The sequence below is a fragment of the Ahaetulla prasina genome, chromosome 3 (assembly GCF_028640845.1).
Source record: "Ahaetulla prasina isolate Xishuangbanna chromosome 3, ASM2864084v1, whole genome shotgun sequence".
Lineage (NCBI taxonomy): Eukaryota > Metazoa > Chordata > Lepidosauria > Squamata > Colubridae > Ahaetulla > Ahaetulla prasina.
The window spans coordinates 218,115,602-218,139,246 of NC_080541.1; the positions used below are offsets into that span (position 1 = coordinate 218,115,602).

The 23,645-nt window shown below is 42.7% G+C and overlaps 1 protein-coding gene across 1 annotated transcript in view; it reads right to left on the reverse strand.

Annotated features, from left to right (window-relative positions):
• Positions 1 to 15,469, reverse strand: part of HRH3 (histamine receptor H3) — a 58,503-nt gene extending 43,034 nt beyond the window's left edge. Inside the window, exon 1 of the mRNA XM_058178701.1 lies at positions 15,223 to 15,469. Within this exon, the coding sequence (XP_058034684.1) occupies positions 15,223 to 15,469 (247 nt within the window). The remainder of the gene's footprint in view (positions 1 to 15,222) is intronic.
• Positions 15,470 to 23,645: the final 8,176 nt, after the last annotated feature.

Here is a 23,645-nt window from a genome sequence, read left to right on the forward strand (position 1 = left end):
TTAGCTATGCTCAGACCAATCCCTCTCTCTTAGTCTAACCATCTCCACAAGGTTGTTTGTGTGTGGAAAAATGGAATAAGGGTGTTGTGACTCCGGCCCCCAAACATGTCCTCATGGAGGAGAGTGACTCAGAGAGTGAGGGAGAGGAACCAGCAAGGCCTCCCTCGCCAGGAACCTCCTCGCTGGCACCACCCCAAGTTCCAGCTGCAGGCCAGGAGGAGGAGCTGACAAGGCCTCCTTCTCCCGCACCCTCCTCCTCCCAGGCAACGCCTCAAGTCCCAGCTGCTGACGATCAATCCTGGATTGATCCGAGGCAGTGACATAAAGATAAGCGTGCGCAGCAGAGGAAAAGGTGTGGCAGGCTCAGAGATTGCTGTGTCACTGAGCCACACCCCACAGGGTATAAAAGTGGGTGGAGCTGCCATGTGGCCCTTGTGACGGACAAAAAGGCTACCAAGGGTGCACGCAGCTCGGTTGTTGGAGGGTTAAAGGACTTTGTCAGTGAGTTTTGGCAACAGATCTTGGAGACGAGATAATGGACTCGGCAGGCCTTTGCACGGTCACTGTCAAGTATTTCCTCAACGGAAGAAAATCAGGTCTGTAGCAAATAAAAAGATTGGGAGAAACGTGTCTTTGCGTTTGCTCTGTGAAGTGGGGAGGGGGACATAACAAAGGGAATGCTATGTAGGCTACCTTGAGTTTGTAAATGAAAGGTGCCATTGAATTGGCTAAGCTGACAAATAATTTCCAGATGGCTGGGTGTTAATGGGAATTGACCAGTGGTGAAATCTGAACTGGTTTACTACCGGTTCACTGGCTGCGCATGTGAGTTGTGCGCGCATGCGCAGTGCACACCATGCACCAAATGTGAGGTGCACACGCGCAGTGCATGCCAAAAGAAGGCATGGGGTAAGTAGAACAGCACGCGTGGGGGGTGATTAGCTGGGGCGCGCAATCTTTTTTTTTTTTAAAAGCATTTTTTACAACCTCTTCGGCCAAAGAGATTGTAGAAAAAATGCTTTTAAAAGTAAAAAAAAAGGCTCTGATGATCAGGCAGCTCAACTGGGATCATCAGAGCCTTTTAAAAGCATTTTTTACAACCTCTTCGGCCAAAGAGGTTGTAGAAAATATGCTTTTAAAAGTAAAAAAAAAAGGCTCTGACGATCGCGCGGCTCAGCTGGACATGGGCGGGGGAGGAGGGATTTTTGCTACCAGTTCTCCGAACCACCAGCCGCCATCGCTACCAGATCAGCCAGTCCGGTCCGAACCAGGAGCATTTCACCCCTGGAATTGACTAACCCACTGAGATGCCACCAACTGGAAAACTTTATCCTGGAATCCATTCCTTCAACAGCTTAAAATGGACAAGATGTTTTCAATATCAAATATATACTAAAGGCTCACAAAAAAAGGATGTTTTTTGAGAGATAATTACTCATGTTCTTCAAATGCCTCAGTTTGCTTACTCTCAAGCTTTAGACATGGATGAGTTCTTGGAGACTACAGAAGAAAGATAAGAAGCTTGGAATGCATCTGTCAAATTCTTGACTAAAACTAGCTGGTTTTATCCAATTGAAAATATATGTAGGAGATGACCAGACTGAACTCAAGGGCAGGGTAAAATGCATCATCAGTCTGGAGTCTCTACACCCCCCAAAAGGGACCTAAACCTCCAAACCCCTTAAAGTCCATTGACACCAGTTTGCACCAATCTGGTACCAATTTGCCTTCTGGTATGCTGTTGCGGTGAAATCAGACGTGAGGAGTGGGGTTCTGCGAATTCGTGCCGAATCCTCCTCATTGGAGCCCCCCCAAAGGGGTTAAAGTCACCCTATAGGGGTGATGAAGAAAGGAGGGGCACCCTGCCCATATATCAGAGAGTGGCAATTCTCCAGCTGGACCCAGGGATTCCCTCCATTTAATAACGAAAATGAGAGGCAGCCATTATGGCTGCCATGAAGCTGGGGCAACCGAAGAAACAATGAATGTGCTGGAGCGGTGTAGATGAACAATGATTGGAACTGGGTGAGGTGATTTTCTTTTCACCTAGAACTTAATCCCAAAGAAAACAAACCCTGGAAAATAACTCTTTGAAATGCTTGTTTAAGCGCCGAATAATTATAGAGAGAAAAATTACAGTAGATCAGATTCTTGTGTATAGGTAGCATGAAATAAACTTGCAATGCTTTTGAACTCTATCTTAGTTCCTGATTTCTTGCTCCTGACAATATCTTTATCGCCTTTTATTCTCTTTTGAGGTATAATTCACACTAGTGGGATGAGGATGCCAAAAGAATCAGTTGCTAAATATTTATCTATTCTTCATCAGATCACTCTTATTATCTAATATGATCACTCTTATTATCAGATTATCAGAATTGGAAGGGACCTTGTAGGTCATCTAGTCCAACTCCCCCCCAAGCAGGAGACCTTACACTATTTCTGATAAATGGCAGTCCAATCTCTTTTTGAAAGCCTCCAGTGATGAAGCTCCCACAACTTCCAAAGGCAGGCTGTTCCATTGGTTGATTGTTCTCACTGTCAGAATTTTTCTCTTTATTTCGAGGTTGAATCTCTCCTTGATCAGTTTCCATCCATTATTCCTTGTCTGGCCTTCAAGTGCTTTGGAAAACAGTTTGACCCCCCCCTCCTCTCTGTGGCAACCCCTCAAATATTGGAACACTGCTATCATGTCTCACCTGGTCCTTCTCTTCACTAGACTAGTCATGCCCAATTCCTATAACCATTCATCATATGTTTTAGCCTCCAGTCCCACGTGGTTGCTCTTCTCTGCACTCTTTCTAGAGTCTCAACATCTTTTTATAGCATGGTGACCAAAACTGGATGCAGTACTCTAGGTATGATCTTACTTTATTTGAAAGCAAAACAAAGAAAATTAAAAACAGCAGTTTCAGTGGTGGCTCTGTTCTGGAACAATCTTGAAGGATACGTTCCTAGCACTTATTTTGTTAACTTTTGGATGTAAAATAGAGAATATTTTACAGCACCTCAATTCCTTATTTTCTAATGAGAGCCATGCAACCTACCTGTGCTCAGCTTTGCAGCAAAAACCAATTATATACCTTTTAGGCAGTCATCTAACAGCTCTTTCACTGATAACACTCTTTTATATATGCAGGAAGCATACAGAAAAGTATATTATATAATGGCAAAATCTACATGTCAGGCTGAAAAGAATCCAAGCATTGAGTTTTCTGGAATCAACCTCACACAGTATTACATGGGCCCAAGAGAAAAGCAAATTACTGCTACAAAGTAGCAGAGTTATTGCATTTTCATTGTTAATCTCAGTGTGATTAAAATATTGTTTTGTAAGGCTTATTATACCATAAGGAAGGATGAGTGCCAAAGAATTGAGGCCTTTGAACTATGGTGCTGGAGAAGACTCCTGCGAGTCCCTTGGACTGCAAGGCGATCAAACCGGTCAGTCCTAGAGGAGATCAACCCTGACTGCTCTTTAGAAGGCCAGATGCTGAAGATGAAACTGAAATACTTTGGCCACCTATTGAGAAGAAAGGACTCACTGGAGAAGAGCCTAATGCTGGGAAAGACTGAGGGCAAAAGAAGAAGGGGACGGCAGAGAACGAGGTGGCTGGATGGAGTCACTGATTTATTTATTTATTTATTATTTTGATTTATATACCGCCCTTCTCCCAAAGGACTTAGGGCAGTTTACAGCCTAGTAAAAACAAAAATCACAAAAGTTAAAAAACATTTTTAAAAACTAATTTAAATTAGGCCCAGAAAGACTAAAACTCTAATAAAACCCCTATTAAAACTAAATTAAGCCAGCCCTGCGCGATGAAACAAAAATGTCTTTAGCTCACGTTGAAAGGTCCAGAGGTCGGGGAGTTGACATATCCCCGGAGGCAACTCGTTCCAGAGGGCAGGAGCCCCCACAGAGAAGGCCCTCCCCCTGGGGGTTGCCAGTCGACATTGTTTGACTGACGGCACCCTGAGGAGACCCTCCCTATGGGAGCACATGGGTCGATGGGAGGCAATTGGTAGCAGCAGGTGGTCCCGTAAATAAGTCCTATGCCATGGAGTGCTTTAAAGGTGGTAACCAACACCTTGAACTGCACCCGGAAGACCACCGGAAGCCAGTGCAGCTTGCGCAGGAGAGGTGTTACATGAGAGCCTCGAGTTACTCCCTCTATTACCTGTGCAGCCGCATTCTGGACCAGTTGGAGCCTCCGGGTGCTCCTCAAGGGGAGCCCCATGTAGAGAGCATTACAGTAGTCCAGGCGGGAAATGACGAGGGCGTGAGTGACTGTGCATAGGGAATCCCGGTCTAAGAAGGGACGCAACTGGCGTATCAGGTGGACCTGATAAAAAGGTCCCCTGGCGACGGCCGTCATATGCTCTTCTAAAGACAGCGGTACATCCAGGAGGACGCCTAGATTGTGAACCCTCTCCATGGGGGCCAATGACTCGCCCCCAACAGTCAGCGATGGAGTCAGCTGGCTGTACCGGGATGCTGGCATCCACAGCCACTCAGTCTTGGAAGGGTTGAGTCAAAGCCTGTTTTCCCCCATCCAAACCCGCACGGCCTCCAGACACCGGGACATCACTTCAACGGCCTCATTGGGGTGGTTAGGCGTGAAAATGTACACCTGTGTATCATCAGCATACAGATGACATCGTACCCCAAAACCATGGATGATCTCACCTAGTGGCTTCATATAGATGTTGAACAGAAGAAGCGAGAGAACCGACCCCTGTGGAACCCCGCACATGAGGCGCCTCGCGGTCTATCTCTGCCCTCCTGCCAACACCATCTGCAACTGGTCAGAAAGATAGGAGGAGAACCACCGATAAACGGTGCCCCCCACTCCTAACCCCTCCAGCCATCGCAGAAAGATACCATGGTTGATGGTATCAAAAGACGCTGAGAGATCTAATATGACCAGGGCAGAGAAACAACCCCTCCAGAGATCATCTACCAATGTGACCAATGCTGTCACCTACTGATGCAGTAGGTATGAGATTAAATGGTCTCCAGGGGATGGTAGAGGACAGGAAGGCCTGAAGGCTTGAACGTTGTCCAGCGGGTCACAATAGGTGACACAACTTCGCAACTAACAACAACTCTAACTTTCTAAGGAAAGGAGATCTAATTGAGTGGTGTGCATCAAGGGAAACAATATTTAGCAGTATTTCATAATTTGAAAACATACCATTTTTTGAAAGCTTTAAGAATGGTGCATCCCCATGGATGGGGTTGGGGTTCATCGTGATTGCGGTCCCTTGGACTGCAAGGCGATCAAACCGGTCAGTCCTAGAGGAGATCAACCCTGACTGCTCTTTAGAAGGCCAGATGCTGAAGATGAAACTGAAATACTTTGGCCACCTATTGAGAAGGAAGGACTCACTGGAGAAGAGCCTAATGCTGGGAAAGACTGAGGGCAAAAGAAGAAGGGGACGGCAGAGAACGAGGTGGCTGGATGGAGTCACTGATTTATTTATTTATTTATTATTTTGATTTATATACCGCCCTTCTCCCAAAGGACTTAGGGCAGTTTACAGCCTAGTAAAAACAAAAATCACAAAAGTTAAAAAACATTTTTAAAAACTAATTTAAATTAGGCCCAGAAAGACTAAAACTCTAATAAAACCCCTATTAAAACTAAATTAAGCCAGCCCTGCGCGATGAAACAAAAATGTCTTTAGCTCGCGTTGAAAGGTCCAGAGGTCGGGGAGTTGACATATCCCCGGAGGCAGCTCGTTCCAGAGGGCAGGAGCCCCCACAGAGAAGGCCCTCCCCCTGGGGGTTGCCAGTCGACATTGTTTGACTGACGGCACCCTGAGGAGACCCTCCCTATGGGAGCACATGGGTCGATGGGAGGCAATTGGTAGCAGCAGGCGGTCCCGTAAATAAGTCCTATGCCATGGAGTGCTTTAAAGGTGGTAACCAACACCTTGAACTGCACCCGGAAGACCACCGGAAGCCAGTGCAGCTTGCAGGAGGGGTGTTCCATGAGAGCCTCGTGTTACTCCCTCTATTACCTGTGCAGCCGCATTCGGGACCAGTTGGAGCCCCCGGGTGCTCCTCAAGGGGAGCCCCATGTAGAGAGCATTACAGTAGTCCAGGCGGGAAGTGACGAGGGCGTGAGTGACTGTGCATAGGGAATCCCGGTCTAAGAAGGACGAACTGGCGTATCAGGTGGACCTGATAAAAAGGTCCCCTGGCGACGGCCGTCATATGCTCTTCTAAAGACAGCGGTACATCCAGGAGGACGCCTAGATTGTGAACCCTCTCCATGGGGGCCAATGACTCACCCCCAACAGTCAGCGATGGAGTCAGCTGGCTGTACCGGGATGCTGGCATCCACAGCCACTCAGTCTTGGAAGGGTTGAGTCAAAGCCTGTTTTTCCCCATCCAAACCCGCACGGCCTCCAGACACCGGGACATCACTTCAACGGCCTCATTGGGGTGGTTAGGCGTGGAAATGTACACCTGTGTATCATCAGCGTACAGATGACATCGTACCCCAAAACCATGGATGATCTCACCTAGTGGCTTCATATAGATGTTGAACAGAAGAAGCGAGAGAACCGACCCCTGTGGAACCCCGCACATGAGGCGCCTCGCGGTCGATCTCTGCCCTTCTGCCAACACCATCTGCAACTGGTCAGAAAGATAGGAGGAGAACCACCGATAAACGGTGCCCCCCACTCCTAACCCCTCCAGCCATCGCAGAAAGATACCATGGTTGATGGTATCAAAAGACGCTGAGAGATCTAATATGACCAGGGCAGAGAAACAACCCCTCCAGAGATCATCTACCAACGTGACCAATGCTGTCACCTACTGATGCAGTAGGTATGAGATTAAATGGTCTCCAGGGGATGGTAGAGGACAGGAAGGCCTGAAGGCTTGAACGTTGTCCAGCGGGTCACAATAGGTGACACAACTTCGCAACTAACAACAACTCTAACTTTCTAAGGAAAGGAGATCTAATTGAGTGGTGTGCATCAAGGGAAACAATATTTAACAGTATTTCATAATTTGAAAACATACCATTTTTTGAAAGCTTTAAGAATGGTGCATCCCCATGGATGGGGTTGGGGTTCATCGTGGTTGCGGTTCATCTCAAAGCACGAAAAGCTCCATCCTATGGCTGCATTTATAAGGCATGTTCAAACCACTGAACCATGAACAAATTAAGCAGAACGGATCATGCAGCGTCTTAGGCCTACATCCAAATGGTAAGGAATTTGGATATCGACCAAATTAAACACAAGGGTGAAACTCAACATTATTGTGGTGAGCGGTGTGGCTCAGGCTGTAAGAAGCCTGTTATTAAACACAGCTGCTTGCAATTACTGCAGGCTCGAGTCCCACCAGGCCCAAGGTTGACTCAGCCTTCCATCCTTTATAAGGTAGGTAAAATGAGGACCCAGATTGTTGGGGGAGCAATAAGTTGACTTTGTATATAAATATACAAATAGGATGAGACTATTGTCTTACACAATGTAAGCCACCCTGAGTCTTCGGAGAAGGGCGGGATATAAATGTAAATTTAAAAAAAATTGTTGTTGAATAGATCTGGTTAGGCATGTTACGTGAATACAAACTCATCCCAACTTTCTGCTTTTCAACATGTTGATCAATGACTTGACTGAAGGATTAGAAAATACTAAATCTGTAGATGACACAATATAAAGAAGATAAGTGACATGTTAAAGGACAATTTCAAAACACAAGGGGCTCTTGATAATATTGTTGTGGTCCACCAGCAGCCCATGGACCTGGTAGCGGAGTTGGACAGTGAGGAGGCTGGGGAGGACAATGGGCCAGTCCTAGAATCAGGGGAAGGCACAGATGAGAGTTCTGCATCAGAGGCAGAGATGGGGCCAGGGCCATCTGGGAGCGATGCGTGGACTCCAGAGCCCCCAGAGACAGACAGCAGAGAGGCAGAGGAACAGGAGGAGCCTGTTCCTAGTGCACAAATGTGAAGAGCTGCCAGAAGGCAAGAGAAGCTGAAGAAAAAAGGACAACTCGGGAGTAAGGCCAGAAGATGATAGTACACTCCTGTAAGGCTTAAAAGAGCAGCAGCAAGCCGTTAGGTTCTTTATAGAAAAGCAGCATTAATTTCCGTGCTTCTTGTCAGTGTCTCTTGAACTTTGTGGGGGTTTTGCCAAGCAAAGCCTTTGGAAGGTTGCCAAAGACATTAAAGGTTGGTGATAAGGCCAACAGACTGGTTATTCAGAATTTTGTTTTGGATGAAGCTGAGAATGAATTAATTCTCAGCTGTTTTAATAAAACATTTCTTGAGGACTGAATTGTGTTTAGTAATCACTACTTGGGCCTTGGTTACAACAAATACCTATCATCTATATCTCTATCTGTCTGTCTGTCTGTCTGTCTGTCTGTCTGTCTATCTATCTATCTATCTGTCTGTCATCTGTCATCTATCTATCGATCTAGAATAGAATAGAATAGAATAGAATAGAATAGAATAGAATAGAATAGAATAGAATAGAATAGAATAGAATAGAATTTTTTATTGGCCAAGTGTGATTGGACACACAAGGAATTTGTCTTGGTGCATATGCTCTCAGTGTACATAAAAGAAAAGATACGTTCATCAAGGTACAACATTTAATACACAATTGATGGTCAGTATATCAATATAAATCATAAGGATTGCCAGCAACAAAGTTACAGTCATACAGTCATAAGTGGAAAGAGATTGGTGATGGGAACTATGACAAGATAAATAGTAGTGCAGATTCAGTAAATAGTTTGACAGTGTTGAGGGAATTATTTGTTTAGCAGAGTGATGGCCTTTGGGAAAAAACTGTTCTTGTGTCTAGTTGTTCTGGTGTGCAGTGCTCTATAGGGTCGTTTTGAGGGTAGGAGTTGAAACAGTTTATGTCCAGGATGCGAGGGATCTGCAAATATTTTCACGGCCCTCTTCTTGATTCGTGCAGTATACAGGTCCTCAATGGAAGGCAGGTTGGTAGCAATTATTTTTTCTGCAGTTCTAATTATCCTCTGAAGTCTGTGTTTTTCTTGTTGGGTTGCAGAATCGAACCAGACAGTTATAGAGGTGCAAATGACAGACTCAATAATTCCTCTGTAGAACTGAATCAGCAGCTCCTTGGGCAGTTTGAGCTTACTGAGTTGGCGCAGAAAGAACATTCTTTGTTGTCCTTTTTTAATGATGTTTTTGATGTTAGCTGTCCATTTGAGATCTTGCGATATGATAGAACCTAGAAATTTGAAGGTTTCTACTGTTGATACTGTGTTGTCAAGTATTGTGAGAGGTGGAAGTATGGAAGGGTTTCTCCTAAAGTCTACCACCATTTCTACGGTTTTGAGTGTGTTCAGTTCCAGATTGTTTTGGTTGCACCACAAGGCTAGTCGTTCGACCTCTCGTCTATATGCGGATTCGTCATTGTCTCGAATGAGACCAATCACTGTTGTGTCATCTGCGAACTTCAGTAGCTTAACAGATGGATCATTGGAGATGCAGTCATTGGTATACAGAGAGAAGAGAAGTGGAGAGGGCACACACCCTTGGAGGCCCCTGTGCTAATTGTACAGGTATTTGATGTGATCTTGCTTAGCTTCACCTGCTGCTTCCTGTTTGTTAGGAAGCTTGTGATCCACTTACAAGTCTGTTCCAGTACCTGTAGCTGGTTTAGCTTAGTTAGAAGAATGTCTGGAATGATGGTATTGAATGCTGAACTAAAGTCTACAAAAGGACCCTTGCATAGGTCTTTGGAGACTCAAGATGTTGTAGGATGTAGTGCAGAGCCATATTAACAGCATCATCTGTTGATCTATTTGCTCGGTATGCAAATTGCAAGGGGTCTAACAGTGGACCCGTGATGGTTTTCAAGTAGGAAAGCACTAGCCTTTCAAAGGTTTTCATGACTACAGATGTTAAAGCAACTGGTCTGTAGTCATTCAGTTCCTTGATGGTGGGCTTCTTCGGCACTGGGATGATGGTAGACCGTTTGAAGCAAGAAGGAACATAGCACATCTCTAGTGATTTATTGAAAATATGGGTGAAGATGGGGGCCAGTTGGTCAGCACAAACTTTTAAGCAAGAAGGAGTTATCTTGTCTGGCCCTGGAGCTTTTCCTGGCTTTTTTCTGTGAAATAGGTCCTGCACTTTCTTTTCTGTGATCACTAGGGGTTGTGAACCCAATGAAATGGGGTCAGTTGTAGGAGGCTTGGCTGTTGTTGGTGTGTCTGAGATGTGGGTTGTGGAGATAGGTGGCTGTAGTTTTCTTTCAAACCTGCAGTAAAACTCATTCAGGTCATCTGCCAGTTGTTGATTACCTTCAGCCTGGGAAGGAGGTTTGCCATAGCCAGTGATATTTTTAAGAGTTTTCCACATGTTTGCTGGTTCATTTGCTGAAAACTGATTCTTTAGCTTTTCAGAGTAGCTTCTTTTTGCTGCTCTGATCTCCCTTGTTAGTGCATTTCTGGCCTGATTGTACAGCATTTTATCACCTTTTCTGTAGGCTTCCTCTTTGGAATGTCGTAGCTGCTTAAATTTAGGTGTGAACCAAGGTTTGTTGTTACTGTATATTCGCAAGTTCCTTGTAGGTACACATAGGTCTTCACAGAAGCTGACATATGATGTTACAGTATCTGTGAGTTCATCCAGGTCTGCAGAGGTATCTTTAAAAATATTCCAATCAGTGCAGTCAAAACATGCCTGTAGCTTTAATATTGATTCTTCCGTCCAGGTCTTCACTGATTTAATTATTGGTTTTGTGGCTTTAAGTCTTTGCCTGTAAGCAGGTACAAGGTGAATCATGCAATGATCAGAGTGTCCTACAGCTGCACGTGGTAAAGACCGATAAGCATCTTTTAGTGTTGTGTAGCAATGGTCTAGAGTATTCTTGCCTCTGGTGGGACAATTGACATGCTGAAAGTATTTTGGTAGCTCTTTCCTTAAGTTTGCCTTGTTTAGATCTCCCAAAACAATGGCCAGTGAATCAGGGTGTTTGGCTTCAGCCTCCATGATTTGGTCAGCTAGAGTTCGTAATGCCTTGTTTACACAGGCTTGTGGTGGGACATAAACAGCAATTAGAAGAAATGAGGAAAATTCACGAGGCGAATAGTATGGTTTGCAGTTGATAATTAAAGTCTCTAAATTGTTGTCACAGAATTTGTAAATTATTTTAAAATCTTGACACCAGCTTCTGTTAATATATAGGCATAAGCCTCCTCCTTTCTTTTTACCAGATGTTTCTGGAATCCTGTCTGATCATTCAATCTGAAACCCTGGAATGTTCAGGCTGCTATTTTCAATTGATTCATTTAACCAGATTTCAGAGAAGCATAGGACTGCTGAATTGTGAAAATCAGAATAGTATTTGTTTAAGAGGAGTATTTCATCCATCTTATTTGCAAGTGAGCGTATATTTGTTAGGAAAATTGAAGGCAGAGGAGTTTTAATGTGATTTCTTAGTCTGTTTAAGATCCCAGATCGTTTACCTCTCTTCCTTCTCTTCTGTCGTTTGGTTTTTTTAGTAATCCATGGCTCCGTGGGAATTGCCTCCTCCTGTGTTAGAATCTCCTCCGTGTTTGTAAAGACAGGCGGGGGTGAGATCAAAGAAAGCTGCTCCCTAAAGATCAATCTATCATCTATCATATTTCTTAACTGCCCTTCTCCCTTGGTTGCAATAATAGGCAGAAATCGGGATAAATGTCAACAAAGAATGGAAAAAAATCCTACATTGGGTAGGAAAAATCATTGCAATGAGGACAGAATCGGGAATAGCAAGATGTGGGAGCTGGGCGGGGGGGAGAGGCCCTACTTGTAAAAGAGATTTGAATATTTTGGTGGATCATGCATTGAAAATCAGCTAGCAGTGTGATTGAAATGAGAAAATGTAGTCCTGTCCTACATTTGACAGAAACATATCAAGATCAAGAGAAATCATCTTCCTCCCTATTTTTCATCTATCAGACCACACCTGGCACATTTTGCCCATTTCTGGACACTATATTTGAAGAAGGACATTGAGGAGAATGACTGAAGAAAAGCAACTAGATAATAAGATGCCCAGAGAGGTGAATTTATGAAGAATGGTTGGAGGTATTGGCTATGCTTATCTGGAGAAGAGGAGACTGTGACAGAGACATAATGCAGTCTTGCAGTATTTGAATGGCCATCATGTAGAAAATGAGAGCTGCTTAGAGTTGCTCTAGGAGATAGAAGTTATATTACAGGAAAAAATAGATTCTAATTGAATATCAAGGGGAAAAAATCCTAATAAAAACAATGGAATGAACTTTATCAGAAGGTAATAGACCATTCTTTGTTGAAAGGAGTTTAAACAAAGGCTAGATGGCCATTCCTTAGAAACGCTGTCATGGTGGATTTCTGTAGTGAGTAGGAGGTTAGATCGTCTCTAATGTCATTTTCAACCCTTATGTTCTGTCATTCTATAAAATGCAATAAAGAATATGAAATAAGAGCATACTTCCACAGCTGGAAGGTGAGTACAATGAAAAAAATAAAGTCTAGTTTAATGAAAAGGAGGACAAGGGGTGACAAGATAGCAGTGTTCTAATATCTAAGGGGTTGCCACAAAGAAGAGGGAGTCAAGCTATTCACCAAAATATCTGAAGGTAGAGCAAGAAACAATGGATGGAAACTAATCAAGGAGAGAAGCAATCTAGAAATAAGGAGAAATTTCCTGACCATTAGAACGATTAGTCAGTGGAACAAAGTTGTGGATGCTCCAACACTGGAGGTTTTGAAGAAGAGATTGGACAATCATTTGACTGAAATGGTATAGGATTTCCTGTTTGAGCAGAGGGTTGGACTAGAAGACCTCCAAGGTCCCTTCCAAGTCTGTTGTTCTGGTACTCTGCCTGCTTCCCCTTAGTGAAACTGAAGAATAGAGTTCAAAAAGGCATATCTTGTGTTGTGTGTTCAACTTTCCCCTTGCTTTTTCCAAGTCCAATTCATACATCTGATCTCTGTCTTTATGTTTGTCCTACCCCAATTTTTCATCTCCATATAAATCAAACATGTCTTTATAGATGCAAACATATTTCATATCCAAGAACTGCCCACCTGCAGGGTAAAAAACTTAAGAACAGTTTGAAAATTAGTTCTTTAAGTATAAGGACTTTCTTTTTAAGTCAATCCATTTAGGATTTTGTGACCCAAGCAATGCATTATTTTAAGTTGAATCCAGCTGTGAAGTGGTCAAAAAGCAACGTTTTTAGATAGCACTGTTTCTATAGTAAAGAAAAATGTCCAGTTTTTCTTTCAATTAGTTATAAGTTCAACTTCTGCCCACAGGTTATTTTTTTGGGGGGGGTGTTGAGGTGATTTTGTGGTTTGATTGCCTTTTTTTTTTTTTAAATCAACATAGACCTCCTTACTTCGACGTCATCCAAGTGTATTTGGGCAGAAATTCTAAACCAAGTCAACATAGCCAGTAGCCAAATTGGATTGGCGCTGATGAAAGCTGTAGCTTACCACCCATTGACATCTCCAAATTACAGTGTTGGAAAGAATCTTTAGAGGTTTTCTAATCCAGCCTGAATTTGGGTAGTCTCCAACATCATTAACAATGCTTTAAAAATATTTTACATGGCTGGCAAGATTTTCATAGCTCCGAAAATGTATGAGCAGCTGTGCTTATTTCTTAAGATTTAAGCATATTGTTTAAGCTGACCAGAATTGCCTTTTGGGGGAGATGGACGGCATATAGAATAGAATAGAATAGAATAGAATAGAATAGAATATAAGAGAATAGGATTTTTTATTGGCCAAGTGTGATTGGACACACAAAGAATTTGTCTTTGGTGCATATGCTCTCAGTGTACATAAAAGAAAACATATGTTCATCAAGAATTCTAAGGTACAATACTTAATGATAGTCATAGGGTGCAAATAAGCAACCAGGAAACAATCAATATCAATATAAATCGTAAGGATACAAGCAACAAAGTTACATGCAGTCATACAGTCATTAGTGGAAGGAGATGGGTGATGGGAACATATGAATTTATTACATTAAAAAATTATTACATACATCTAAATGGATTATAACCTGAAGTTTTCAACTTCCTGAATCTGTACTTTTTAAAGATGCTGCCAAAAAAAAAATATCTGCAGCCTCTCGCCATTTTAACAACGGCTGTGGTGTAGGGATCACTGGATTAGAAGATCAAATATACCCAAATCACTTGGGACCAGTTCAGCCCAATCTTTCTCTCAAGGGTTAAAAATTGGAGGAGACAGTATTATGTGAACCGCCTTGTTTCAGGAGTAAAGAACTGCTGTAAATCTAACAAATAACTCATTAATATTTATGGTGCAAAAAACATTGAAAGATTTCTTCCTTTCCTCTTCCTGTTGAGTTTTTCTTGTGTCCCGAGAAATCATCTGCAGAACATAGTTAAATGCCTTATGAATGACAGCCTGCTGGCAAGCTTTCATGAAATTGTTCAGGAATTTCACATGCTTACGCAAGAGCATAGCAAAACAGCAACAATGAGGAGTCCTTAATCTTCTCTGAGCTTGGTTGATTTTTTGCAGACTAATGAAGGAGAGGAGCAACCTGGAACTATGGAGAAATTTCCTGACTGGGAGAACAATTAATCAGTGGAACGACTTACCTCCAGAAGTTGCGGGTGCTCCAACACTGGAGGTTTTTAAGAAGAGATTGGACAACCATTTGACTGAAATGGTAGAGGGTTTCCTGCTTGAGCAGCAGGTTGGATTAGAAGACCTCCAAGATCCCTTCCAACTCTGCTATTCTGTTATTCAGATGTTTCATTGCCCAAACTAGGTAACATCATCAGTGTTTGGGTAATGAAAGGTCAGCAAGAAAACAACCAAGCTCAGAGGGTATGAAGGACCCCTCATTTCAATCCTGAGCTGCAAATATTCTCCATTAAAATGATGGACAGCGGTACAAATACGGGTGGATTTTGGAGTCAACTCCAGATATATCAGAATAAAGACCCAGCCAGGAGGGAGGTGAATCGGGGAAATCCTGACCAACGACTTGGTAACCCAGAGGAGTTAAAAACCTATTTACGAAGCTCAGAATGGTGGTGGAACAGATGATAAATCTCACGCCCGGAGTTGCATGTTAAAACTGAAGGGCACCCAACCCAATAAACCCCGAGCGTCCAAAAAAACGCTTTAAGCCTGACCGTGATCTCTGAATGAAGAGAAGCGAAAACCAGGTGAGGTACTTTACCTACTAGGAAATCGGAGATGGCCAGGTTCAGGAGGAAATAATTGTTCTGCGTCCTCAAGCTGGAGTCAACCACGAAGGCCAGCATCACTAGTGCGTTGCCCACCACGGTGGCCACGATCAGCAAAGCCATCAGCACCGCCAAGGCGATGGTCCAAGTCGTGGAGAAGTGGCCGGTGAGATCTTCTCCTTGCGCTTGGTCGGAGCTCTCCGAATCGTTCAGCGCCCGGGCGCTCGAGGAGCTGTCCATTTCAGCACCATGCGCCCTTCTCCGCGGCTCAAACGCCCGGGCGAAGTCGCGGCGCCATCGTCAGTTGCGAACTGGGGTTTATTATATATTATTTACACGCATTATAACCGGCCAACTCCAATGGACTGTGAGCGGGACTTGCCTCTGACGGGCGGAGGGAGTCGGAGATAACCGCTTCGGCATTGCGCCCTTCGTCGGTTCTCCCTTTCCGAGTCTCAGCAGATCGGCTAAATCAAGCCTCGATCCTCAGCAGCTGGTTTTCTTTTCTCGAGTTCTCAGTGCAATAATAATAACATTTTTTTTAATCTAGTTTTTTCTCTCCCCTTCTTTCTGTTGCTTTCCCGTGAGACTGTAAGGTTTCCCCTCCCCCCCCCCCGCCCCCGAAAGTCAGCCTTTCCTTTCTCCTTCCTCCCACTTCTTCTCCTGACGAGAAAAGAGAGGGAACGGCAGGAGTGGAGGAAAGGATGCGGAGGGGTGTGAGTGGGGGCTGACTCTACTATTTGCAGCAGCTGCTTTGCTCAGCGTCGGAAGTGACTGACTCGGGGCCAAAACGAAGAGTTTTCTCCAAAGGGTGGAGCCAAGTTGCTTCTCGGCCGGGGAGGGGGATAATTGCTGAATAAATCTGGAAGTCTGGAGCTAGGTTTCGATTTCGGACAGTGTCAGCCAGGTGCGGACAGGTTGAGCAGTCATTGGCCTCTCAGCCAGCTTCAGAGCCAGCCACTCTTCCTCTCCCTTCCCGTCTTCTCCCTTATTTCTGTCTTTCAAGCATCTCCCAGCGAGCTTCAGGCAGGCGGTAGGAGCAAGTCAACCAGTGGCACGGATCTGTTTGCTTTGGGATAAGGTTGATGAATTGTCAACAGGGGGGAAATAACACTGATTAGAGGAAATAAGATCTTGGTAATCTCATTCAGTACTGTGAATGGTTAATATCAGCTCCTGACTGAAACCGTACAGACAATCAAATAAGCCATAAGCAAATTAATGGCCTGGGTTTGATGCTATGCTTAGCCAAAAGGAACTTAAAAGAAGTCACGCTAACCGTGTTTAATACGCTGTGCCAATGTATTAACCTTTCAGGAGCTCGATCAGTAATTTGTGTCAACACAGTCTGCTTATGTGTGGTTCAAGGGTGAAATCTAAAATTTTGCCCTACCAGTTCTGTGGGCGTGGCTTGGTGGGTGTGGCAGGGGAAGGATACTGCAAAATCCCCATTCCTTCCCCACTCCTGAGGGAAGGATATTGCAAAATCTCCATTCCCACCCCACTTTTGGGGGGAAGGATATTGCAAAATCCCCCTTCCCACCCCACTCCAGGGGAAGGATACTGCAAAATCCCCATTCCCACCCCACTCTGGGACCAGCCAGAGGTGACATTTGCCAATTCTCTGAACTATTCAAAATTTCCATTACCGGTTCTCCAGAACCTGTCAGAACCTGCTGGCTTTCACCCCTGGTGTGGTTGTATATGTGCAAAATAGCAATAACAGAGTTAGAAGGGACCTTGGCGATCTTCTGATCCAACCCCCTGCTCAAGCAGGAAACCCTATAACATTTGAGACAAATGGTTGTCCGATTTCTTCTTGGAAACCTACTGTGATGGAGCACCCACAGCTTCTGGAGGCAAGTTGTTCCACTGATTAATTGTTCTGTCACTTATGAGTGATCACTATTGAAACCTCATGAAGCCTCAGCCATTTGATTTATATATAGCACTTATACTATCCAAAGCCCATTGCATGTTTAACTACATCGGGTAAAGAGGTAGCAGATTCATTCCTGCAACAAGCTAAGCTCGGTTAGTGGTTATCATATGTATGTGTGATGTATTTTTGGACCTGGGCCATTTGTAGTTCAATGAGTTTTGCAAAGCCAGAAACTGTATGAATTCAGTAATCAGGATTAAGTGTGTATCAGATTATACATCGGTGGAGAAAGAAGACAGGATTTTTGTTTCCTACTTTACTGTATTTTTTATTTTTTATTTTTATTTACATTTATATCCCGCCCTTCTCCGAAGACTCAGGGCAGCTTACAGTGTATAAGGCAATAGTCTCATTCTATTTGTATATTTACAAAGTCAACATTGCCCCCCCAACAATCTGGGTCCTCATTTTACCTACCTTATAAAGGATGGAAGGCTGAGTCAACCTCGGGTCGGGCTTGAACCTCCAGTAATTGCAGGCTGCTGTGTTCTTATAACAGGCTTCTTACCAGCCTGAGCTACCACGGCCCCTATTCTGAAATTAGGACTAAAAAATTAAGTCTACCATATCTAGGCTGAAAAAAATCTAGACCACTAGTAGATTGCAGTAACAAGGCTCAGAAAACTGTAAAATAAATTTATTCAGCAAGTCATTTAAAAATTAAAAAAAAATTACAATAAAAACTGTCCGTGTGTGTGTATAAACACATACTCCAAAAACATCGAGTACATTAAACATAATGTCAAGGTGAATACCTTTAAAACATGGCAAACTCCAGAGCCCGACAGAAATCTAATTGTTAATACTCTGCACTCTAGAAAAATGGAGAAATGGTCTTGTATGACATTCACTCCATGATTGAAAGAATGCTATTGTACCATTAGAAATTGTTGAGAATATTTGTAACTCGGGTGGTAGTTTTGGCAGCAGTCTGTTCCCCGAGCTTGCTATTTATCTTCCTGACACTCTACCAATGGATCCATCAACAAACACATCGGCTTTGAACCAGCCTATGAACCAGTGGTAGGTTTCACTTACCTTTGCTACCGGTTCACTTGCGCCTGCTCACTTTGCTCACACCCACATCACTTCTGCGCATGCGCAGAGCATATTTGATGGTGTCCGGGTGGGTGGGCAGAGCCTCCCGCCGCTGCTACTACCAGTTCACCCGAACCAGTAGCAATCCATCACTGATATGAACCAGTAAGGAAATGGACCACTTGAATCACCAATCAGTGACAGAACCAGTTGAATTTTGCACCTCACAACCAGTCGCTTCATCCAAAACCCTGCTGAAGATGTTACCAAGTTTGATAACAGAAGCTGAACAGCAAGCTCGGAGAACAGACCACTGCCAAAAAGCAATTATATCTTGTCCCACTCTTGTAATGTTTGAAGCATGAAAGCTGAGAAGACTCAAATACGAGATCCTTGCAGTTGGCATTTTTTCAGATTTGCCACTTTCAACTAGCCCTTCCTAACAGACCTTAGAAGGGCTGTGTTGTGTCTGCGCCCCCCAAGCTGGGCCTCCTGCCAGAAAGTGACTTGGAAAGTGAGGGGGAAGGACCATCAGGACTTACCTGGAGCACTGGCTTCCCTGGCTCAGCTCCAAGAGCCAGAGGCAGGCAGGTGGAAGAGATAACGAGGGCTCCGTCCCCTGATTCTTTCCCCCCCAGGCCATGCCTTTAGACCCAGCTGATGGCAATCAGGCTTGGTTGGACCCTAGGTTTCATAGGCAGGAGAGGAGGGAACAACAGAAGCAGGGGTGGGGCAGGCCTAGGAAGTGCTGAGTCATGGAGCCACACCCCACAGGATATAAAGGCAGCAAGAGCTGCTGTGCCTCTTCGTAGCAGGCAAATCAACTGATTAACTGCTAACTGAGAGCTGAAGTACTGTTTGACTCATCGGCGTCAAGGGAGATAACAGAGATACTTGGCAGACACTCGCTATTTTTCTGCCAGAGCTGATAGCGCCAGCTAATTAAGCCATCACTCGGATGGAGGCGAAGGAGGACAGAACAGGCTGTTTCAAGGTTCCTACTATGAACCCATGCAAATCAGAACTTCGAGGCCACTGGCTTACTCAAAGAGCTTCTTTATTGGGTACATCATATTGGCACACTTAGTGGAAAACCAACTCTGAATCTTTCCCGCAGTTTCAGCATAATTAAAACCAGTAATAACCCCTTCCCCAAGTGTCACTGGTCACATTGGCCAACTAAGTTAATTGTTGGGTTCCTCAGGCACTTTTCTTCTCCTTCCTCCTTCCCCTGGGAGATGATCTTGTTTCCCACGAGAAAGATCTATGTTGTGTCTAGCAAGGCATTCCAGCTCCTTCTCACTCTCACATTGTGTGACAATGATGAATTAGGAAAATGGCTTCTGCCAAGTTCAGTTCGGTGTTGTCAGATTCAACTCAGAGAAGGTGATCTCAAAGAGAGTTAAGGCATCAAACTGTGTAGAGTTCTAAAACTTGATTGGCACCAATTGCAACAAATGCTCTGTAAATGAACATAAATACTCCTATAGCTGCTGAGGTATACAATCCACCGCCTCCAAGCTTGCAAATAGTCCTCAAGGGTTGCCCTATGAAAAGCAAATTGAAGTAATCCAGTTCTTAGGTGACAAGGGCATGATTGAATGAGAATATTTCTATTTCCAGAAATTTCTATTTCTGCAACTGGCGCAGAAGATATAATTGTGTGACATTCTCCTTGCTACCTTCACCTGCTATTAAAATAGGAGTGATGACTTTAGAGCTTTTGAGCCATCTCCTACTAGGGAAGGAGAATTACTTTGCTGGGAATCAAAGGAGGATCCTGATCAAAGAAGGATTATTTAATTTTGTTTTGTTTTAGGCACTCTTCTTCTTTTTTGTCACTAATATAACATATAGAAGACAGGTAAATGATTTGCAAAGTAGATTTTGTAGTTTAAAGAGGGCCTGTTTTGCAAGGGGTGGGAACTAATGCTGTAGTAATGTATTAATCTGTATTCAACTAGAGGGGGTAATATGTGTATATGTGGTGTGGGGTTTTTTAATGTACATTTTTAATATTTTGATTGTTTTGCATTTTGTCCTTTTTTCTTTTTTATCTTCTTTTGGTAGAAAGAATAGAATAGAATAGAATAGAATAGAATAGAATAGAATAGAATAGAATAGAATAGAATAGAATAGAATAGAATAGAATAGAATAGAATAGAATAGAATTTTTTATTGGCCAAGTGTGATTGGACACACAAGGAATTTGTCTTGGTGCATATGAGTATACATAAAAGAAAAGATACGTTCATCAAGAATCATAAGGTACAACACTTAATGGTAGTCATAGGCTACAAATAAGCAATCAGGAAACAATATCAATATAAATCATAAGGATACAAGCAACAAGGTTACAGTCATACAGTCATAAATAGAAGGAGATGGGTGATGGGAACGATGAGAAGATTAATAGTAATGCAGACTTAGTAAATAGTTTGACAGTGTTGAGGGAATTATTTGTTTAGCAGAGTGATGGCAAAAACTGTCCTTGTGTCTAGTTGTTCTGGTGTGTAGTGCTCTGTAGCGTCATTTTGAGGGTAGGAGTTGAAACAGTTTCAACATTGAAACAGAAATATTTTCACAGCTTACAATTAGCTTACAAATCCACAACTACTTCAATCTTGCTGGAATCTGATCTAAACCTGTCTCACTCCATGCACAAAATACCACAGATATATAACTGCCTATCCAACTATCTTATTTATTTATTTATTTATTTATTTTGTCACAACATTATATATAAACACATATAATGAAAGAAAACAATAGGACAGGAACGGTAGGCACTTTTGTGCACTTATGCACGCCCCTTTCTTTCTATACATCTTTCTATGTATTGTATGAACAAAAATAATAATAATAATTAATTAGGAATCCTATTGTATTGTTCAAATTAGTCAACCCCAAAACTGGGATCTGAGCCTAGACTTTCAAAATTAGTTATATCAAATATGCCTTCATGATGCATTGAGATTTTTGAGGACACTAAGATGTTTCAAGGATACCAGCTCATGGTCAACAGCAAGGAGTAGTTTTTGAGAACTTCCATTCAACTAAAGCATTAACATTTTCTTTGTTTCCTTGAAGGCATTCTCCTTCCACCTTCTTGGCCTCCTCCTTCTTCTTTTCATGGTGTTTGAGAAAATGTCATGGGTCTAGAGGCAGTCACATCAATAAATGTAGAGAGCACAAAGAACAATACAGCTGTCCTGAGGCAAGTTCATATCTGCAATGTTTTTTTTTTTATATAGTGAGTAATATCTCAGTGTCATTCAGGTAAGACCCGGCAAGAGAATTCTTGAATCAATACAGGCTGACATCAACTGATATCGTCCTGTGAACGAACATGATTGAAAGCGGTAACCACCATTCCAACCACTGTTTGAGATTCAAAACAAACTCGCTGGTTTTGCGGCTCTGATTACTTATTCCACTATAGGAAATCCCACAATGTACAGCCACAACTGAGATCAAAATGTCCACTGTTAAGCAAAATGGTTACGTGAATTGTGCCCAGTTTTGCTACCTTTTTGCCAGCGTTGTTCAGTGAATCATTGTAGTTGTTAAATGAATCAGAACAGTTTTTTCCCGAAGGCCATCACTCTGCTAAACAAATAATTCCATCAACACTGTCAGACTATTTACTGAATCTGCACTACTATTAATCGTTTCATAGTTCCCATCACCAATTTCTTTCCACTTATGACTGTATGACTATAACTTGTTGCTGGCAATCCTTATGATTTATATTGATATATTGACCATCAATTGTGTTGTAAATGTTGTACCTTGATGAACGTATCTTTTCTTTTATGTACACTGAGAGCATATGCACCAAGACAAATTCCTTGTGTGTCCAATCACACTTGGCCAATAAAAAAAATTCTATTAAGAACATTCAGCTTCCCGCCCCCCCCGCCCCCATTGCCAGAAGACTGCGAGGAAGGTTGCAAATGGTGGTCACACAACCCTGAGACATTGCAACTGTTCAATCAACATTTTTAAATTGAATTATAAGGTATTATAAAATACAAAATAAATAGAAAATCAGTGGGGGGTGGTGGAGGTGAAGGAAAGGAGAAGTGAGGAAAGATAAACGTAAACTGTTTCAACTCCTACCCTCAAAATGACGCTACAGAGCACTGCACACCAGAACACCTAGACACAAGAACAGTTTTTCCCCGAACGCCATCACTCTGCTAAACAAATAATTCCCTCAACACTGTCAAAATATTTACTAAATCTGCACTACTATTAATCTTCTAATTGTTCCCATCACCCATCTCCTTCCACTTATGACTGTATGACACTAACTTTGTTGCTTGTATCCTTACGATTTATACTGATATTGATTGTTTCCTGATTGCTTATTTGTAGCCTATGTGTCAGCGTTCCAGAAAAAGCTGGCTTCCAAAGCTGACACTATGACTATCATTAAGTGTTGTAAGCGTTGTACCTTGATGAACAAATCTGTTCTTTTATGTGCACTGAGAGCATATGCACCAAGACAAATTCCTTTTGTGTCCAATCACACTTGGCCAATAAAATTCTATTCTATTCTCTATTCTATTCTATATTGATATTGTTTCCTGATTGCTTATTTGTACCCTATGACTATCATTAAGTGTTGTATCTTATGATTCTTGATGAACGTATCTTTTCTTTTATGTACACTGAGAGCCTATGCACCAAGACAAATTCCTTGTGTGTCCAATCATACTTGTGTGTCCAATAAAAAAATCTATTCTATTCTATAAGAAAAAGAAGAAAAAGAAGCATTGACTTCCGATTCTCTGTTACAGTAAAATAAGGCACTAACATCAAATCACAATTTTTTGTTTTTTTTCATAACAATATGAACAAGTCATTTCTATGAGGATCTCTCAGTCTAATCGATAAAAGTCGAATTTTCATTCTTTTCCATATCAAGCACGAAATTCAGAAGCGGTCTCCACGTAGAAACAAAAGTACTTATGTGCTTTACTTTAATCAAAGTAGTCGATTTTGCCATTTCAGCCAACTCCATCACATCATCATCATCTTTTAACGACCCCATAATCCCTTGCAGGGGTGGAGTCTGTGCAACTGAATGGAGCTACCAGAGTCTTTAATGGCCGGATGCCCTTCCTGATGCCAATGTGGAGTTTTGTTCAGCAGATATATTCTCATTGTGCCCAGAGAGAGAATGCCCAGAGAGATTGTGCCCAGAGAGAGAGAGAGAGAGACAACTCCATCACATGACATGTTGTAAATACATGCTAATTGCCAAGCACCCAAATTCCGGTCACTTTTTTCAATGCCTTTGTAACTTTGGTCACTAAACAAATGGATGCAAATTGAGGATTGCTTGTATATGGCTCCTTTTTCTTCCTATGCATGGTTCTGAATTGGACCTGTAACTTCAGGCTATGTTCAGTTTGATTATCTTCTCAC